Raw genomic sequence first — 16,607 nt, forward strand, 5'->3', positions numbered from 1 at the left:
TGGGTTTGATGCGACATGCATGTGTATTGTCAGCCATGTTGAGGTCATGAAGAGATGTTCAATTAGATTCAAGCCCACTATATTTAGAGTCGTCCCTAGGGTTGGGAATCAAATACTTGTGGTCAGGAAACAGATACTTGATATAAAATGAACATTTCGATTCCTCTTATCGATTCCTTTGTGAGCATTTCAATGTGACTGTAAACCGTTCGAGCGTGACTGAGTACAGTAGATTGGATCCGTGCCGCTCTTAAAGTGACAGCACTAATATTCCTGCTGCCGTCTCTATAATAATAATAATAATCAAATAAAAAAACTGACAAAGAGAAAATTCACTCACTGTTCTTGACTGAATAACTTTTGTAACAATATTTGTAATGTATGTTTTATTCATAAAGTGCAGTTATTTTACTTTAGTTTCTGAACCTGAATACCTGAAAATCCTAAATCACTGTTTATTTTAGTCGTATCTTTGTTCAGTTGTATTTATATGTTGCAATTGCTTATTTGTAATGTTCTTTTTTTAATTACTAAGTGTCTATAATAATGCTGGATATGTATATTAGTTAGTCTAGTTGTTTTAATGGTATTTGTAAAGCACAAGCAAACGGTCCTTGAGTAAGTGTTCTTTAGCCTGTTGATTTATGTTCATGATATTCAGATACAATTAAATGTTTTGCAATAAGACTAAATGTGAATTATATCTACGTTGTTTTGTTTTTTACCTTATTGGAATCAAAATTAGGAATCGATAAGAACCAGAATCGTTCAAATTCAAACGATACCCAACCGTAGTCGTCTGTCCCTGAGCCGCTCTTGCATTGTCTTAGCTGAGTGTTCAGGGTCATTGTCCTGTTAAAAGGTATCCCGTCGGCCCAGTCCCAGGTCCTGCGCGATCTAGACCAGGTTTTCCCTCAGGAGATCTCTGTATTTTGCTGCGTTCGGCTTCTCCCCAGACTAGTGGCCAGTCCCTGCACGATTCGACCGTCAGCTTTGATTTCCTCCAGATCGAAGGCTTGTAATGATGCTGTCTGGGTGCCAGCTCTGGAAAGAGTCCTGGGGTGCGTTTCCCGAAAGCATCGTTAGCCAACTATGGTCGCAAGTTCCGTCGTTATCAGCATAATTCAACGATTTGGTGTTTCCCGAAACCATTGTTCCAACGAACGTTCGCAAACAGCATCGCAAACTTGTGTGGTTGGAACGACTGCTCTCGAGCTGTGGTTAGAAGCATAGTTTCTAGTTTACATGAGATGTAGACTGAATTAATCCTTATCTTTAGCAAAATAAGCAAGCTAACGTTCAGTACAACCCGTGTTATTTATTTAGAATACATACAAATGTAATTTACGTCTTTTAGTTTGTCAAGAGATTTAAAACACCGTTTTTGAAGACTGCGCATGTGCGAACACGCTCTACTATGTAAGAACGAGCCAAATATTGAGTCTGGTAATAAAGCAAAATAACTGAGAAAAATTTGAAATGGTCTTCAGATGCCATGTCTGTAACTTATATGACAAAATCTAGCGTTAATTCGATCTCAAACAGATTAATTAAAATAATTTATTAGTCCACCACGTGCGAGACGTCATAAACCAGCGTGGTTGAACGATACTTTGCGACATATGGTTTCGGGAAACAGTCGTGACTAGCTAGTTGATTTCTCCAACGATGCATCATACTATGGTAGTTAAGCAGTGAGCTATATAGTTGTACGGGAAACGCACCCCAGGTCGCTCCAAACTTCTTCCATTAGAGAAACACCGAGGCCACCGTGCTAACTCTTGGGAATCTTACTGCATTTTTATGTAGCCTTTACAGAACCGTTTCTCGGATAGTTCAAGTTATATATCTGTATATCTGCCCAAATATAGATACAAAAATATGACAAAAGAAGAAGAATCCAGGCTATTTTCCAGAAAATGTGCTGTGAGATGCTGAGGTGTGAAGTCAGTGCTGTTTAGTTTATATAGGCACAGCATTTATACAGTATATACTTTGAATGTGGCAGAAATTCTCACACTTTATAAGTCCTTAACTACTATGTACTTGCATCAAAAAATAAGTACAATGTATTTATTGTGTTGTTGTATTGTAAAACACTAGTACATACAGTATAGTTAAAGACTCCTGATATAAAGTGTGAGCCGATAAACCGGTACGCCTCATGTGTCGAGAGATCACACATATAGAGATATGCTTCACATATACAGGGCATGTTTTACCACACAACCAACAGGAAAAACACATTCTGGTAGGACCAATTCATATATTCTGTATGTGACATTATTTTGTCATTATCATAATGCTTGGCTCTTAATATTTCTCATTCTCAATCCTGGCATATTGTGTTTAATCCCAAAGCCAAAAGTAATGATATTTTGCACAAAGCCTATTTTGGGACTCATATTTAATTCAATCAAGCAATACAAATATATACTCTACCAGTCACAAGTTTCAGATATCATTCTAATATGCGGATATGATGCTCAAAAAACATTCATAATTATTATCAATGTTGAAAAAAAGTTTGAAAACAGTTATTTACATTTTAATTTCAGGATTCTTTGATGAATATAAAATTCAAAAGAACAGCATTTATTTTAAATATAATCTTTTGTAACATTATAAATGTCTTTACTGTAATTTTTGATCAATTTAATGCATCCTTGATTAATAAAAGTATTGATTTAATTTATCAATAAAATAGAAATAGAAATTCTTACTGACTCCAAGCTTTTGAAGAAGCTTCTACTATATATACATATAAATGCTGTTCTTTTGAACTTTTTATTCATCAAATTAAAAAGTAAATTACTGTTTTCAACACTGATCATAATAAGAAATGTTTCTTGAGCAGCAAATAATCATATTATACTGATTTCTGATTATTATATATTCACATAGAAAACAGCGGTTTTACATTTTAATAATATTTAACAATATTACAGTTTTGGTTGTTGTGTTTTTAATCACCTTGGTGAGCATAAGAGACTTCTTTTAAAAACAGTAAAAATCTTACCAATGGAAAGCTTGTGACTAGTTCAGTGTAACTCAGCGAGCAGACACGTGTCCTCTTCAGGACTCTGAACACCAGCTGGTGTATTAAACTCGAGCTTGTTGGTGTGTTTTGGGGAATGAATGTGAGGGTGAGATGGAGGAGTGTGAGGTGGTTGTGCGAGCCTGGCTTCATAATTAATAACTCGTTCCCAGCGTTTCTCTGAAGACCCTCTCTCTCTCTCACACACACACACACACACACACACACACACACACACACACACACACACACACACACACACACACACACACACGGCTTCTCTAGTGTCGGTCGACCTGTTTCTCCTACATTAGTAATCTCCTCTTCACCACAACTCTATTCATATTTACTGCTTTATGAACAGGTATAACTTACTGAACTACTACGGGAATAGGGTTGGGTATCGTTTCAATTTTAGCGATTTCAATTCTGATTGTGCTTATCGATTCCGAATCTTATAAATTCCGTTTCTGCTTATTAATTCCGATTATTATCAATTGCCATTTTCGATTCGAATTTTGTAAAAAATAAAATAAAAAATGAAGTAATTTAGATTCAAACATATTTATTGTGTCTCCTCTCCACCAATAAGCTGGTGTGTGTGTGTGTGTGTGTGTGTATTGGGCGTTCTGCCGTCGCATCATCCATATGTAAAGCGCTGTGAGTACAGAGAAAATCACTCTACAAATGTGACAAATTATTGTTATTATTATCATTAAATTCGTGGAAAATGAGGCGAGCAGTTCTGAAAACAGAACACAAAGCTGACATATGGCTTAATCCTGTTGGCTCACTTTCCTCTCGTTCCACATCAATCCAGATGTTTCCATATTCACAATGTCACATTTGGTTGCTAAACTATTATTTATTTAGTTAACAAAGCTTGTGTCCCAATATCCAGATAAAATAGAAACCTTCACATACGCAAAACATGCGCTTGCTGTCCCACCATCGGCACAGATCTACTGTACAACGCACAGCTTTTACCGTTTTTACAATTGCTAACACACAATTTTGCAAACTAGGCTGGTTTTATCAAAATACTTAACACAATTCACAAAACCACACACCCAAACTGCAGAAATATCTCATATAAATGAAGCACTGCAACCAAAACTACATATAGCATTATCAAAGTCAAACTTTTGCACAAAATGGCACACACTTCATTCATATTACCAGATGTTTGTCTAACCAGCTACACACTGTTGGCCATAATGAAAAGCAATATCATCTTTAGTATGCTTTGCAATAATACTAAAATAGTTCAAATTGTAGAAAATTCTTCAGATCACATGCACAGAAATATTGCAGATACACACATGCTGTTGAAACATTATTTTTTTTCACCAAACAAGTCAGTGCAACATATGCACAGCAGATATATTTACATTGGACTGAACAAAAATATGCTCACAAAAAACAGTAAACTGAAAAAGAAAATTACAGATAAATATATATATATATATATAAAGAGGCAAGAAAAATAGTTAGGCATCATCTTGCCGCACAGCTGGGTCTGGCCACAACGCCTCGTCCACATCACAGGCAATATCTTCCCTTGCCAGACATGGAGGGAAGAAGCGCCTTATCCATCCCTGAATCACACATCAACATCATCACATACCTCTTCCATGGCCTGCACACGAGGCATGCGCACAAAGGGCTGCCGATCGTATACCTTCCACCGCCATGCTGAAAATAACTCTTCTATGGGGTTCAGTATGCGTGTGTATGGTGGGAGGGATTGCCCGAGAAATGGTGGGTGGTCAGCAAACCAGTGTTGGACTGGGGCTGCACGATGAAAGGTCTTTGCTAGGTTGAAACCAGCCTCATCTATAAAGATGAACTCGTGTGTGATTGCTTGAGCATCCATATCCAGTACTCCCTGAAAACAGAACAGAAAAGAACAGAAATCTGTCAATATGGTGTTATCCAGTGCACTGGGAAACAATGTTGCATGTAGTGTACTCCAGTCAATATTGTACTTACTTCCACATATGCTCGTCTGACCTCTGTTTCTTTGAGAGTTTCTCTCAAACGGCACCTTATAAAGTTGTTTCATTCTGATTTGGTTTCGCTTGAGAATGTGAGCCACTGTGGACAGACTGACTCGTTGAATGTTGTTGAATATGGTGTTGTCTTGGATGATGTGGCTTTGAATTTCTCGTAATCTGATTTCATTATTTTCCAAAACCAAGTTTACAATGTCAGCTTCCTGTACCCCGGTGAACATTTGGCCCCTTCCTCCACCATGGTTGCATCTCTCAGTCCTTAAGAAAAATAAAAAAATCATTAGTTAATAACTTAGGGTCCGCTAACACGACACCGTTCTAACAGAAAACCCTAAATGCGATCCGGCCGCCCACCCGCACAATACAGTGCCTGAGATTGGAGATCGGCCTGTAATTGACTAATTCTCTAGGATCAAGTTGCGTTTTTTTAACAAGCGGTTTAATCATAGCCAGCTTCAAAGTTTTCGGTACATATCTTAGTGACAAAGATTAATTAATGATATTACAGTTTTTTCTGATTGCTTAACCACATTTTTTGTAACTAAACCTTTCACCCAATTATCAAAACATTGTAGTTCTCTTGCAAAAGTGAACACAGCTAGATTAACTCTTCACACCTTCGTAAAAATTGTGTTTTCGTATCAAACAGTAAACACAAGCCATCATCTACTAAGCACACAATGTGCCAACTACACACTGATGGTATGAATACAAAACACATCTGGCTTTTGCTTTCTCTATGTACAGATGTCAATTTGAGGTCATACTTTTGTCATAGTGTCATGTAAACATACAAGGATCCAAACTTCAAGTATTGGTGTTTATTCACACTCATCAAAACCAAGACAAAGTCAGAACACAAAATAGTAATAAAAAAAAAAAAAAAAAGACAATCAGCCTACATCATGTTGTCTTTCTGGGTCCGGCCACAAAATTTCGTCCACATCGCATGCGATATCCTCCAGTCCAAGGCACCGGGGAAAATATCTCCTTGAATGCCGTATCCAGACCTGACATGATGCCTGGTCAGTATCTCCACATGCCTCCTCCATTGCCTGTAAAAGGGCTGCCTGTTGATGAGGATGACGGTCGTACACTTTCCAGCGCCAGGGAGAGAAGAACTCCTCGATGGGATTTAAGAATGGAGAGTATGGAGGGAGGTTGAGTGCCATGAAGAATGGGTGCTCTGTAAACCAGTTGCGGACCAAAGCAGCCCTATGGAAACTAACATTGTCCCATATGATGACATATCGGGTATGCTCTGGTCTCTGAACAGTGAGCATGTCATGTAAGGTGTCCAGGAATGCAATAATGTGTGCAGTGTTGTATGGGCCTATGGTTGCATGATGGTGAACAACACCATTTTGGCTTATAGCTGCACACATGGTTATGTTACCACCACGTTGTCCTGGGACATTGATGATGGCACGGTGTCCAATAATGTTCCTGCCACGTCTCCTGGTTTTACCACCTCTCCTGGTTTTACTGAGGTTAAAACCGGCCTCATCTGCAAAAAGTAGCTCATGTCCCATGGCATCTGCTTCTAGTTCCATCACTCTCTGGACAAGACAAAACAAATGCAGCACATCAGGCCCACGCACAGCACTACAGTATGCACTTCCAGATTCAGAACCAATGACACTATATCTTACCTGCACATAGTCATATCGCAGAAACACGTTCTGTGTTTCTCTCGAAAGGAACTCTGTAAATGTGCTTCATTCTTATTCTGTGGCGCGCAAGTACACGACTTAGTGCAGAAATGCTTGCACTGTGTATATTTTGAAAGATGGTGTCATTATCATTTATGCGCTGCTGTATTTCGCGCAGTCTTATTGCATTATTGGCAATCACCATGTTCACTATATGGGTCTCTTGCTCTGGAGTGAACATTCTTCCTCTGCCCCCAACATCTGGACGTCTAGCAATTCTGTAAAGTAACAATTTCAGTATTTTTGCATGTATGGTACTGTTGTGTTTCTCATTAGAGTATGGCAGTGCTACAAAGTACTTACCGATTCTCATTTCGAAATATCCTAATGATGCTTGCCACACTGTAGCGGCTCAAATTAGGCTGAACCCGTTGGCCAGCTTCCCTCAGGGTCATCCCATGGTTGATGACATGGTCCACTATTGTAGCTCTGATGTCATCAGTTATTCTATTTCTTACTCTTCTTACCCTTCCTCTTTCCCCTCCTCGTCCTCTTCTTGCTTCTCCTTGTCCTCTTCCTCTAACTTCCTCTAACCCTCTCGCTTCTTCACCTGCACGTCCTCTTCCTCCAACTTCTTCACCTGCACGTCCTCTTCCTCCAACTTCTTCACCTGCACGTCCTCTTCCTCCAACTTCTTCACCTGCACGTCCTCTTCCTCCAACTTCTTCACCTGCACGTCCTCTTCCTCCAACTTCTTCACCTGCACGTCCTCTTCCTCCAACTTCTTCACCTCCACGTCCTCTTCCTCCAACTTCTTCACCTCCACGTCCTCTTCCTCCAACTTCTTCACCTCCACGTCCTCTTCCTCCAACTTCTTCACCTCCACGTCCTCTTCCTCCAACTTCTTCACCTGCACGTCCTCTTCCTCCAACTTCTTCACCTCCACGTCCTCTTCCTCCAACTTCTTCACCTCCACGTCCTCTTCCTCCAACTTCTTCACCTCCACGTCCTCTTCCTCCAACTTCTTCACCTGCACGTCCTCTTCCTCCAACTTCTTCACCTCCACGTCCTCTTCCTCCAACTTCTTCACCTCCACGTCCTCTTCCTCCAACTTCTTCACCTCCATGTCCTCTTCCTCCAACTTCTTCACCTCCACGTCCTCTTCCTCCAACTTCTTCACCTCCACGTCCTCTTCCTCCAACTTCTTCACCTCCACGTCCTCTTCCTCCAACTTCTTCACCTCCACGTCCTCTTCCTCCAACTTCTTCACCTGCACGTCCTCTTCCTCCAACTTCTTCACCTCCACGTCCTCTTCCTCCAACTTCTTCACCTCCACGTCCTCTTCCTCCAACTTCTTCACCTCCACGTCCTCTTCCTCTTCTTCACCTCCACGTCCTCTTCCTCCAACTTCTTCATCTCCACGTCCTCTTCCTCCAACTTCTTCACCTCCACGTCCTCTTCCTCCAACTTCTTCACCTCCACGTCCTCTTCCTCCAACTCCTTCACCTCCACGTCCTCTTCCTCCAACTTCTTCACCTCCACGTCCTCTTCCTCCAACTTCTTCACCTCCACGTCCTCTTCCTCCAACTCCTTCACCTCCACGTCCTCTTCCTCCAACTTCTTCACCTCCACGTCCTCTTCCTCCAACTTCTTCACCTCCACGTCCTCTTCCTCCAACTTCTTCACCTCCACGTCCTCTTCCTCCAACTTCTTCACCTGCACGTCCTCTTCCTCCAACTTCTTCACCTGCACGTCCTCTTCCTCCAACTTCTTCACCTTCACGTCCTCTTCCTCCAACTTCTTCACCTGCACGTCCTCTTCCTCCAACTTCTTCACCTGCACGTCCTCTTCCTCCAACTTCACCTCCACGTCCTCTTCCTCCAACTTCTTCACCTGCACGTTCTCTTCCTCCAACTTCTTCACCTCCACGTCCTCTTCCTCCAACTTCTTCACCTGCAGGTCCTCTTCCTCCAACTCCTTCACCTCCACGTCCTCTTCCTCCAACTTCTTCACCTGCACGTCCTCTTCCTCCAACTTCTTCACCTCCACGTCCTCTTCCTCGGCCTCCTCTGATTCTTACTCTTCTCACTCTTACTGCTCCTTCCATTGTACTCCACACACACAGCTTACCTGTGGCTTATTTATAGTGCTTAGGCTGATTGCAAAATTAACTAATTATCTAAAACAGTTTTCACATGTAAAAGTGTGCCAGACAGTTGGCAAAATAGTGTTAATGATAACCATACATGTGTATAATTTTGCTAGGAGTGTGTTGGAAATTTGGTAATTTAGTGTAAGCATTGAGTTGTGTTTAAAGTTCTGCAAAAAGAGTGTTGTGAAGTGAATTGTGCCTACAGTTTCGCAAAGTGTGTGCCACAAAATTGCAAACTGATTGCAAAGCAGGGTTTGTGCTTTTAGTTTTGCAAACTCAGTGAGTGGTTTTGCTATACGTATTAATAGTTTTAGAAATTGTGCTACAAGAATCACGATTAGTGCTTAAGCATTAAAAAAAAAACTGTAAGAAGAGGATCTATGATCTCCGGAAGCATCTCTTTCAGTAGCTTAGTCTGTATTGGGTCTAACATACATGTTGTCGATTTAACGAGTTTAGAAAATTCTTCCTCTCCTATAGCAATGAAAGAATAAATTTGACTACAATGCACTGGAGACTACAATGCACTACCTGATGCGATAATGTATTAGACGGTTGCATAGTTATAATTTTCTCCCTGATATTATCAATCTTTTGTACGAAGGTCATAAAGTCATTACTGCTGTGCTGCCTGGAAACGTCTGGGCTAGAAGCTTTATTTTTTGTTAATTTAGCCACTGTTTCAAATAAATATCTAGGATTATGTTTATTTTCTTCTAACAGGGTTGAAAAATAAGCAGATCTTGCAGCTTTTAAGGCCTCTCTGTAAGCAATCAGAGGGGCAAACCATCTCTTTCCATGAGATGCGAAAAAACTCTAGTTTCGTTTTCTTCCAGCTACGCTCCATTTTTACGCTCTAGTGTGCTAATTATACCACGGCGTTGGACTATTTTCTTTAATCTTCTTTAAGCACAAAGGAGCAACTCTCTCTAAAGTGCTGGAAAAGAGAGAGTTAAAAGTTTCTGTCGCAATATCGAGTTCGTCTAAGCTAGCAGACGGTCGGTTTAGCCAGTCTGTCTGCTTCCTGACCTGAGCCCCAGATTGTCATGTTTTATCTCTAAGACTATGAGCCATATTACTAGAGAGAAGAGCAGCACCATCCCAGGAGGGATGAAATCCGTCTCTTTTCAACAGGTCTGGTTTGCCCCAAAAACTTTTCCAATTTGTCTATGAATTCTATATTATTTTGCGGACACCACTTAGACAGCCAGCCATTGAGTGAGGACTGTCTACTAAGTAGCTCATCACATTTCGGCGAACAAGAAGGGGGCCAGAGCAAATTACAGTGCTTAACATCGTACTTGCGAGTTCACACACCTCTTTAACGTTAATTTTAGTGATCTCCGACTGGCGAAGTCGAACATGATTAGTGCCGACAGGAATAATAATCTTAGAGAATTTATACCCCTACCTCTCAATCTTCCTCACCCTCTCATTCTCACCCTCCCTCTTCCTCTTCCTCTCTCTGCAACGTCTTCCATTGTTGTTGTAAAAAAAAATAAGAAAGTGCTCACTTGTGGTCTTTTCATGGGTCTACATCCTGATTGAAGTGTTTACCATTGAGGTGTTTGGCCAGGTGGCACATGTATTGGCCAATTAGCTCATGTAGTGTCATTTTGAATGGCAGTGTTTTTAAAGGGCAAACATGTGACTTTATGTCAGATTGTTGTGTCTTATGCAGAGAACCGTGTTTTGGAGACTTGAGAAGAGGTTTTGCTCTCTGTGTGTCCGTTTTAATAATTAAGTTAATTAATTAAGTGCTGTGCATGTCATTTTAGTGTGTTTTAGCAATTGGGGGAAAAACTGCAAATAGAGCTGTGGAACTATTCTTATGGTGTCTGCATTTTATTTTTAGTTGGCTAAAAATGTCATAAAATATTAAAATCTACTTTATTATTTGTTGTATTATATGGCATTATCGATATATAGATTTTGCAGCTTTCAGCTCAACCGTGTTTTTCTTCTTCTCTTCTTTCCCCCAGTAACACTCTTCCTTCCCTCCTTCTGTGTGTGTGTGAGCAGCGCTGATCCGCTGTTAAAGCCTCTGAAACACTGAGTTGAGTTCTGTGGTGTTTACATGTGGTGTGTGTTCATGATCGACAGAGCAGTGTGTGTGTGTGTGTGTGTGTGTGTGTGTGTGTGTGTGTGTGTGTGGGTTGGGGGGGGGGGGAGAATATAATATATAGTTTGTACCGTATTGTACAGAGCAGTGTGTGCGTGTGTGTGATGGGCAGGTTTAGGGATGGGGCAGTGTAAGGGGAGAGAATATAATATATAGTTTGTACAGTATAAAAACCATTACGCCTATGGAATATCCTCACAAGTATAGCAAAACAAACTTGTGTGTGTGTGTGAGTGCGCGCCTCCAAAAAATAAATGTATAAAGCAGAAGTGTGTTGTTCATGTGTAAAGCTATAATGTGCTCACAGATTTCGTAGTTTTCTGATGTTGGATTGTTCACACGCTCAACACGTGCTCCTGTAACCTGTACAGATGATCTCTGCTTACATCAAATGTGTGTGACGACATGTGACCCACATTTTGAAATCAAATATGTAGATTTTCAACACTTAATATAACCTCATTTTGAAAGTTGTCAGTTTGCAAGGAGTTTTCCACTCGTTTAATGCCATTTTACAGTCTTTTATTTTTGAGAATTTGATGGAAAGGAACTTGAGAGAGGTTCTAAAATCAGGATCATGTTTTTATATTATAATTTTTGTTTATTATATTGTATATTAAGTTTTTTTTTTAAAGAAGTTTTGAAAGTCTGGAGACCGAACAAGTCTTTTACCAGAGCTCGCTCTCTTCCTGTTCCACATATTTAAAATTGATGAAACTTTCTTTTTTTTCCCGGGACTTGGTGTGTTTCTTTAAGAGGTCTTCTCTGGTCAGCCTGAATTACATCCCCATGTTCGGGGCGGTGGAGAAAAACACGAGCAGACGTTTCCAGCGCCAGAGTTATGACTTGCACTCGACTCAGGCGCCGTTACTCTCTCAGGATCTGGACAGATCAAAACTAGGAACAAATGGAAGCACTTTATCTTCCTGGTGGTGCTTTAACTCTCCAGAAATATGAACATCCTCTCAAGCTTCGCTACTAACTTCCCTGAGTCAAGATCTATTTGAATTGAATTGAACAGCTTTCCATCTTTCCAGTTTATAAACGTCTTAGAAACTCCCAGTAGAGTTCATCCACTGGTTAACTTTACAATAAGGTTCATTGGTTAACATTAGTTAACATGAACTAAGAATGCATTCTACAGCATTTATTAATCTTAGTTAATATTAATTTCAACATTTACTAATACATTATTAAAATCAAAGGTTGTATTTGTTAACATTAGTTAATGCGCTGTGAACATGAACAAACTATGAACAGCTGGATTTTATTAAATAACATTAATAAAGATTAATAAATACAGTAGCAAATGTATTGCTCATTGTTAGTTCATGTTAGTAAATACATTATCTAATGTTAACTAATGAACGTTATTGTAAAGTGTTACCCATCCACTCTTGCATTGTGACATTTTTGCAGTTGCTGTCTACTTTATGAATTATTGAATGCCATACTTCATCGTTCAGATCATAGTGTGTACCAGAGCCAAAATAAACCACGCTTTATCTTTATTTAATGCCGTTTGCTACAGTCGTCTAATAGCCCGGTGATCACATAACCCGAGAAACACGTTCTGCTATTCGAGCTGTTGCCGTTTCTGTCCAGAGAAGTGCAGCTGCACATATGAATATGAACTGATGTGTTGATCTGAGTGATGAATGGCAGATGTGCGTTCCCAGAACTGTGTGGTCTTCTCAACACACGCTTCATCCTCTCCCACAGCTCAATCTCATCTTCCTGGCGGTGACGATGTACAAGATGGTGAAGCACTCGATGTCCATGAAACCTGACTCCAGCCGACTGGAGAACATACGGTAAGATCCGTCTCACAGCTTCACATTCACAGATCATCATCGTGATGGCGTTATTCACAGCGGCAGGACTGCAAAGGGCTCACCGGTGCAACGTTCACTCTTATATGTGACCCTGGATCACAGAACCGGTCTGGAGCCGCACGGGTATATCTGTGGCAATAGCAACTATACACTGTGTGGGTCAAAATTAGACATTTTTCTTTTATGCCAAAAATCATGAGGATATTAAGATCATGTTCCATGAAGATATTTAGTAAATGTCCTACCGTAAATATATAAAACATGTATTTTTGTGAGTGAATGCAGCACAATCGTGAACATAAATGCACAACTTTAAAGGAGATTTTCTCAGTTTACATTTTTTGCTTCCTCAGATTCCAGATTTTCAATAGTTGTGTCTCGACCAAATATTGTCCTATCCTAACACACCACACATCAACGAAAAGCTTATTCACTCAACTTCCATGTGATGTTTAAATCTCAATGTCAAAAAAATTACCCATGTGACTGGTTTTGTGGTCCAGGGTCACATACTGTATGGTGTTTGCATATAAATGTGTCTTTGCAGTGTGTGGACACAACCACCATACAATGAAAAAATCCATTCACTGCTTTTTTCTAATCCTCAAAAAGTCTAACCACTCTCAATAATCATGTCAATAATGCTCATGCTCCGCCCACGACCACTCCCAGACTGTCCCGTATTAGCATATTTCTGCCCTCAGCCAATCGACACCCCCCATGGAAGTGAGAGGGCGGGAGCAGTTGCTCATTATCATTTAAAGAGACAGGCACTGAAACGGGTCGTGTGAACCGCTGTTTTCAGGAGGTAGAAGGTGTTGTTTTACACAACCATTGAGGAACTTTAACCAAAGTATATTACAAGCTTTACACGAAGACCCTGAAGAGTCACACCAACCTGTGGGAAATGGGCATCGACGACCCTTTAAAAGGATAAGAGTGTGATTTGTATCTCCACTATCATCTGGGTTTTTTAATGTTTTTAAGATCGAGGTTTCCTCTGGATCTGGACCTGTAAATACTCCAGCACGGCTAATTGGGGTTTATGGGAATAATTAGAGGAAGCATTAACTTTTCAAGCAGTGTGTTATTAACGCATTGCTTCGCTTCCTGCAACGTGATATCACAGTCTGGCCCGCTCATAAACATTAACTCCATGCATGTTTCCAGATGGGCCGTGATACGCAAGATGTTTTATTGCACCCAGAGTCATGATAACTGTTAAAAACACAGCAGGACTCGTCGTGTCCGTTTGAAGGATCATCCGTTCAGCATTCAGGACATGTGATCCACAGGAATGGTTGTGGGAATCTCTATTGGGAACGAGTGTGGTGATAAACGGCTGTGTGAGACTCGTCTATATCTGGGTGGTCTAATCGTTGGAGTGGGTTATATTTATATAACAAATCATACTCTTTTTTTTATCATTAATTTGTGTGTTTGTGTATTCCGTGTAAAACTGAGCAAATGTATGCAATAGCCAATCACAGGTAGGGCTGTGCGATATGACGATATATATCGGATGGACGATATAAAAAGTCTATCGATTCATATTATGCTGTATCGTTCATATCGTGGTGTCGCAAAAAACATTGTTTACGGCAAAACTTTTTCATCATTTGGAGGACTGCAATCTTACCGTCTATATGAATCTTACACGCCGCCATGAGAATGGCAGAAACGTGAATAACATGGCGAAGGGAGAACCGGGTGTTAGCAGGACCAGCCAGGACAAACCGAGGAGCTCGTTCCTAAATTGGTAACATTTCTATGTTTGGTTGACTATTATATTTTGATAATGAACATGCTGCTATGTCAAGTTAGCAATGCAAGAACGTGTGCGCGTGCCGTGAAGCGTCGGCGCGATCACAGGAACAGGAATCCGTTACTCCGTAATTTATGGTCATACCGTACGGATAAGCAAGAAATGATTCAAAACTGTAAAGCCGTAAAATACAGAAAACAAGCTCGATTCCCTTTTCTAACATCTCGGTTTCCTTTTTGTGAACTTTGGACCCTGTCGCATGATCCGAAGCTCAGCAAAATTCTTCCTTTCGTTTTGTTAATCTGTAATTATTTAAGGCAAATAGCCTATATTTCGTATATAGGCCTATATATTAGTTTTATATATTTAGCTTTATTCTGTTTTCTCCGTTCACAGAAGCGCTTTAAGTGCGTGATGTGACGTTGTGTGGATCCATGTTCTAATCTACACTATCCTGCAATTTTCGCTGGTTTCAAAAAACAAAAAGTTGCATATTACCTGCTATTCATTTTCACTGAAATGTAGGCCTAATTTCTTGACAGTTGGTGACATACAGTATGGAAAACTAACGCCAGCGCATTCCCATTGCGACTTATCAATGATGACTGACAGCTGAGCATGGGCATTTCACTCACGTTGGATAGGCTATACGCGTCAATATCACATTTGCTCAGTCTACTATTTGAATTCATGATTGGTTGACTGGCAAATTAAAATAGTTAACAGAACGATAAAATAACGTTGTTAACCGGTTAATGGCCATTTCAAATAAGCGTGTCTGTTCAGAACGATTAAATTTAATTTGGTTTCCGGTTCTGGTTATGCTCCTGTCAAAATTTCGTTTGTTTGTTTTCGTTCATTGAACAGGTTCAGAGCCCTGATTTCTGCTACATTTTAAACATCTTCCATTGAATTTTTACATTTGGTATTTTATAGCAATATTTTATGTTGGGCCTGTAATCATTTGTTTTTGAAAAGTGTTTTATATTTCGTTCATATTTTATATTTCTACATTCTTAATCAAAAATTTTTTTTGAGAATATAAAATATATATATAAAAAACATTTTTTAAGGGTATACTTAATATATACTCAATATATATATATATCAACTTTTCTTTTATTTGATATAGCCTATGCTAAAAGTATTTTCCATGTAGTAATTATATATATAAATTATTAATTGATTGAATTTACAGAAAAGGTACTATATCGTGATATATATCGTTATCGGGATATGAGATGACTTATATCGTGATATGAGATTTTGGTCATATCGCCCAGCCCTAATCACAGGCAATTAAAAGAGGAAATAAGCTCAGATCAGCAGTTCTGCTCAGCATGAGCCGCTTCTCCTGCCAATGCTCTCATTACACTCAACAAGCTGCAGAAACACTGAAGCACATTAGACGAATCAGCGGTACACTTCACAATAACACTCTTTAGGTCATGTATTAACTAGCATGAACTAACAATGAGCAATACATGTGTTACTGGATTGGTTCATCTTTGCTAATAAATATCCAGCTGTTCATTGTTTGTTCATGTTGCATCACAGCGCATTAACTAATGTTAACAAATACAATCTTTGACTTTAATAATGTACAGTGCCCTCCACAATTATTGGCACCCCTGTTTAAGATGTGGTCGAGGACTTCTAAAAATTATCCCTTTTTTTTAAACAACATAGAACCCAAATACAAAAAAAGAGAAAAATCCAACCTTTTATTACGGTTTATTACTTTAGTGGTAAAAAAAAAATCAAAAATTTAGAAAAACAAAACCTTGAAACCATGTGTCCCACATTTATTGGCACCCCTGATGTTAATACTTTGTACAACCCCCTTTTGCCAACAAGACAGCACTTAATCTCCTCCTATAATATTTCACAAGATTGGAGAACACAGAGAGAGGGATCTTTGACCATTCTTCTTTGCACAATCTTTCTAGATCATCCAGTGTCCTGGGTCCTCTCTTATGCACTCTCCTCTTTAGCTCGCCCCACAGGTTTTCGATTGGGTTGAGGTCTG

General features: G+C 39.8%; 1 protein-coding gene across 5 annotated transcripts in view; it reads left to right on the top strand.

The window, feature by feature from the left end:
• Positions 1–16,607, top strand: part of adgrl2b.1 (adhesion G protein-coupled receptor L2b, tandem duplicate 1) — a 143,353-nt gene that overhangs the window by 88,033 nt on the left and 38,713 nt on the right. For all 5 annotated transcript variants that reach the window (XM_079614083.1, XM_079614081.1, XM_079614082.1 and 2 more), the window contains exon 16: positions 12,701–12,792. In XM_079614083.1, the coding sequence (XP_079470209.1) occupies positions 12,701–12,792 (92 nt within the window). The remainder of the gene's footprint in view (positions 1–12,700; positions 12,793–16,607) is intronic.

This window comes from Phoxinus phoxinus, assembly GCF_949152265.1.
Source record: "Phoxinus phoxinus genome assembly, chromosome: 5".
Taxonomy (NCBI): Eukaryota; Metazoa; Chordata; class Actinopteri; order Cypriniformes; family Leuciscidae; genus Phoxinus; species Phoxinus phoxinus.